This window comes from Sinocyclocheilus rhinocerous, unplaced genomic scaffold (genome assembly GCF_001515625.1).
Source record: "Sinocyclocheilus rhinocerous isolate Xijiao unplaced genomic scaffold, SAMN03320098_v1.1 scaffold824, whole genome shotgun sequence".
In the NCBI taxonomy this organism is placed as follows: domain Eukaryota; kingdom Metazoa; phylum Chordata; class Actinopteri; order Cypriniformes; family Cyprinidae; genus Sinocyclocheilus; species Sinocyclocheilus rhinocerous.
Window position 1 is genome coordinate 683900 of NW_015628342.1, and position 2436 is coordinate 686335.

Below are 2436 nucleotides of genomic sequence, written 5' to 3' on the forward strand. Positions count from 1 at the left end.
TAATTTTTTCATTCAACTATTTTTCATTTTTATAGGAATTATTACTATTACTATTATAAATATTATGGTGTCAGTTTAAAAAGGAACACAATGCTTTACTGTTAGAGCATGACAGAAAGAACCTTTACAGTAATGTCTCTGTGTTCTTTCAGATGGGCGGCTTTGAAAGTCCTCCCCGAGTTTTCAACAGTCCGTATTCGACGCTCTCGCTGGACTACAATCCCATCAACAGAATGTCTGACTTCAAGGTGAATAAACTCAGGTTATACAGATGATAGTGAGTGAGTGAGTGAGTGTGTGTCCCTCTAGTGGACAGAACATGAACGTGTGTCCTACAGTCTCACATACAACACTTCACTCTCTTCAACAATGACCGTCTACTTCTTTTAGAATTATTATAGCTTCTATGACTTCAGATGAATTCAGACGTCATGATACTGAAGCAGTGCTCTGAATGTGTTTTGATTGGTCTGTCAGACACAGGAAGTGATGTCACCTGCCGGCTCTGAGATGAGTCTGTTTGGTCTGAACAGAAGCGTGAGTCCTGTTAGCAGTCCAGCTGTGAACCACCGCACACGAGTCCCCGGATACGACAGTCTGACTCGCAGACGAGACGTGAGTCTGCTCCACAGAGAAGCAGGAAATACATATTCATCCATAAAATAAGCAATCAATTTATATTCAAATTATATGTATGTTAACTGAAATAAAATAAAATATAAAAAAATTTAAACTTATTCTATCTCATTCTGTTTCAAAATCTAAAACTGAAATAAAAATGAATCAAAACTGACATATTTATAAAAAATAAAATAAAAATTTATATTGAATATTGTATATAAATATGAAAACAAAAACTAGTAAAATGACAAAACAAAACAAACTTACTGTAATCAAAATTACTAAAACTTTAAACAAAAATTAAAATGAAAACAAAATATAAATAAAAATAAACAAAAAATTCAAAATATTAATAAAAAAACTTAAATTAAATTTATAAATAAAATAAATAAAACATTTTATATTAAAATAAAATAAATAATAATATATGTAAATATAAACGTAAAATATATATTAAAATAAAGAATTTATATTTTAAAAATGCAATCAACATACATAAATATAAATGTAATATAAAAATAAATAAATAAATAAAATAAAGTGATCAGTTTGTATTAAAAAATAAATAAATAAATACAGAAAGAAAGAAAGCAATCGATTTATATTAAAATAAAATAAAGCTATCAATTTATATTAAAACAAAATAAATAATGCATATAAATGTAAATTTAATATGTATTAAAACAAAATGAATAAATAAAATAATTTACTACATTTATTGTATTTGTTATATTTTATCATAGGTTTTCTAATAAATAATACAATAAATAATTTATTAAATGTACTTATTTATTATATAATTAAAAGCAATAAAGCAATAAATAGATGTTTATTCACTGAGCACCTTCATGTCCCAGAGGATGATTTTTATTAAAACTCATATTTTGTCTCCTGAAGGCGACTCCAAGTCAACTCATGCAACGAAACAACCAACCGAACAAACTGGATTTCATCCAGGAACTGACCAAACAGCTGGAGGACTGTCGCAGGGTCAGTATGCAACGCACAAATGCAGTCATAAATCATCCATAAATCACACTTTAATTCACATGTGATGCACAATTCACAATTGGTAATATGCCATTATGAATATACTGATGTTCAGGCCACAAAACACAGTCAGAATCCATGCAGAATGCAGATTATGTTTAATATGTCTGTTTATGTGCTGCAGAGGAACCAGTTTCTGGAAGCGGAGAGCATCGAGATGGAGAAGGAGAGGAACCAGATCCGCTTCGAGATGCGAGGTCTGCTGGTGAACAATGAAGATCTGCTGCGGACGAACACACAGATGCAGGGCGAGACGAACCGGCTGCGCGAGAACATCGTGGAGTTAGAGAGCAACAACAACGTCATGCAGGAGCGCTTCAAAAAGATGGAGGTACAAACACCACATACCACAGCAGAACACACACCGTCAGCTCGCAGGTTATCAACACGTGTGTGTGTGTGTGTCTGCAGAAAGAGCTGAAGGAGGCGCGGGAGGTGATGGTCGAAGCAAACACTCAGGAATACGCCTTCAACTTCCTGCAGCAGACGCTCAAGAACAAAATACAGGACACTGAGGTGCGTCAAAGTGTGTTTGCATCACAAATAACCATGCTTCTCCATACTTTCAAAGACAAAAATAATTTAAAAAATATTTATTTTATCATTATTTTATGTTTGTTTATTTTATTATTATAGTTTATATTTTTAGTATTTTATTTATTTTATTATTTTATATTGATTATTTTATTTATTTATTTTAATATTATTTATTTTATTATAGTAATATTTTTGATTTATTATTTTATTATTAGATTTTTTATATTT

The 2436-nt window shown here is 30.7% G+C and overlaps 1 protein-coding gene across 1 annotated transcript in view; it reads left to right on the plus strand.

The window, feature by feature from the left end:
* Window positions 1–2205, plus strand: part of LOC107737476 (uncharacterized) — a gene marked incomplete at its 3' end in the record, with an annotated part of 37281 nt that extends 35076 nt beyond the window's left edge. The window contains exons 4-8 of the mRNA XM_016548960.1: window positions 153–248; window positions 478–615; window positions 1519–1611; window positions 1796–2002; window positions 2083–2205. Coding sequence (XP_016404446.1) covers window positions 153–248; window positions 478–615; window positions 1519–1611; window positions 1796–2002; window positions 2083–2205 — 657 coding nt within the window. The remainder of the gene's footprint in view (window positions 1–152; window positions 249–477; window positions 616–1518; window positions 1612–1795; window positions 2003–2082) is intronic.
* Window positions 2206–2436: the final 231 nt, after the last annotated feature.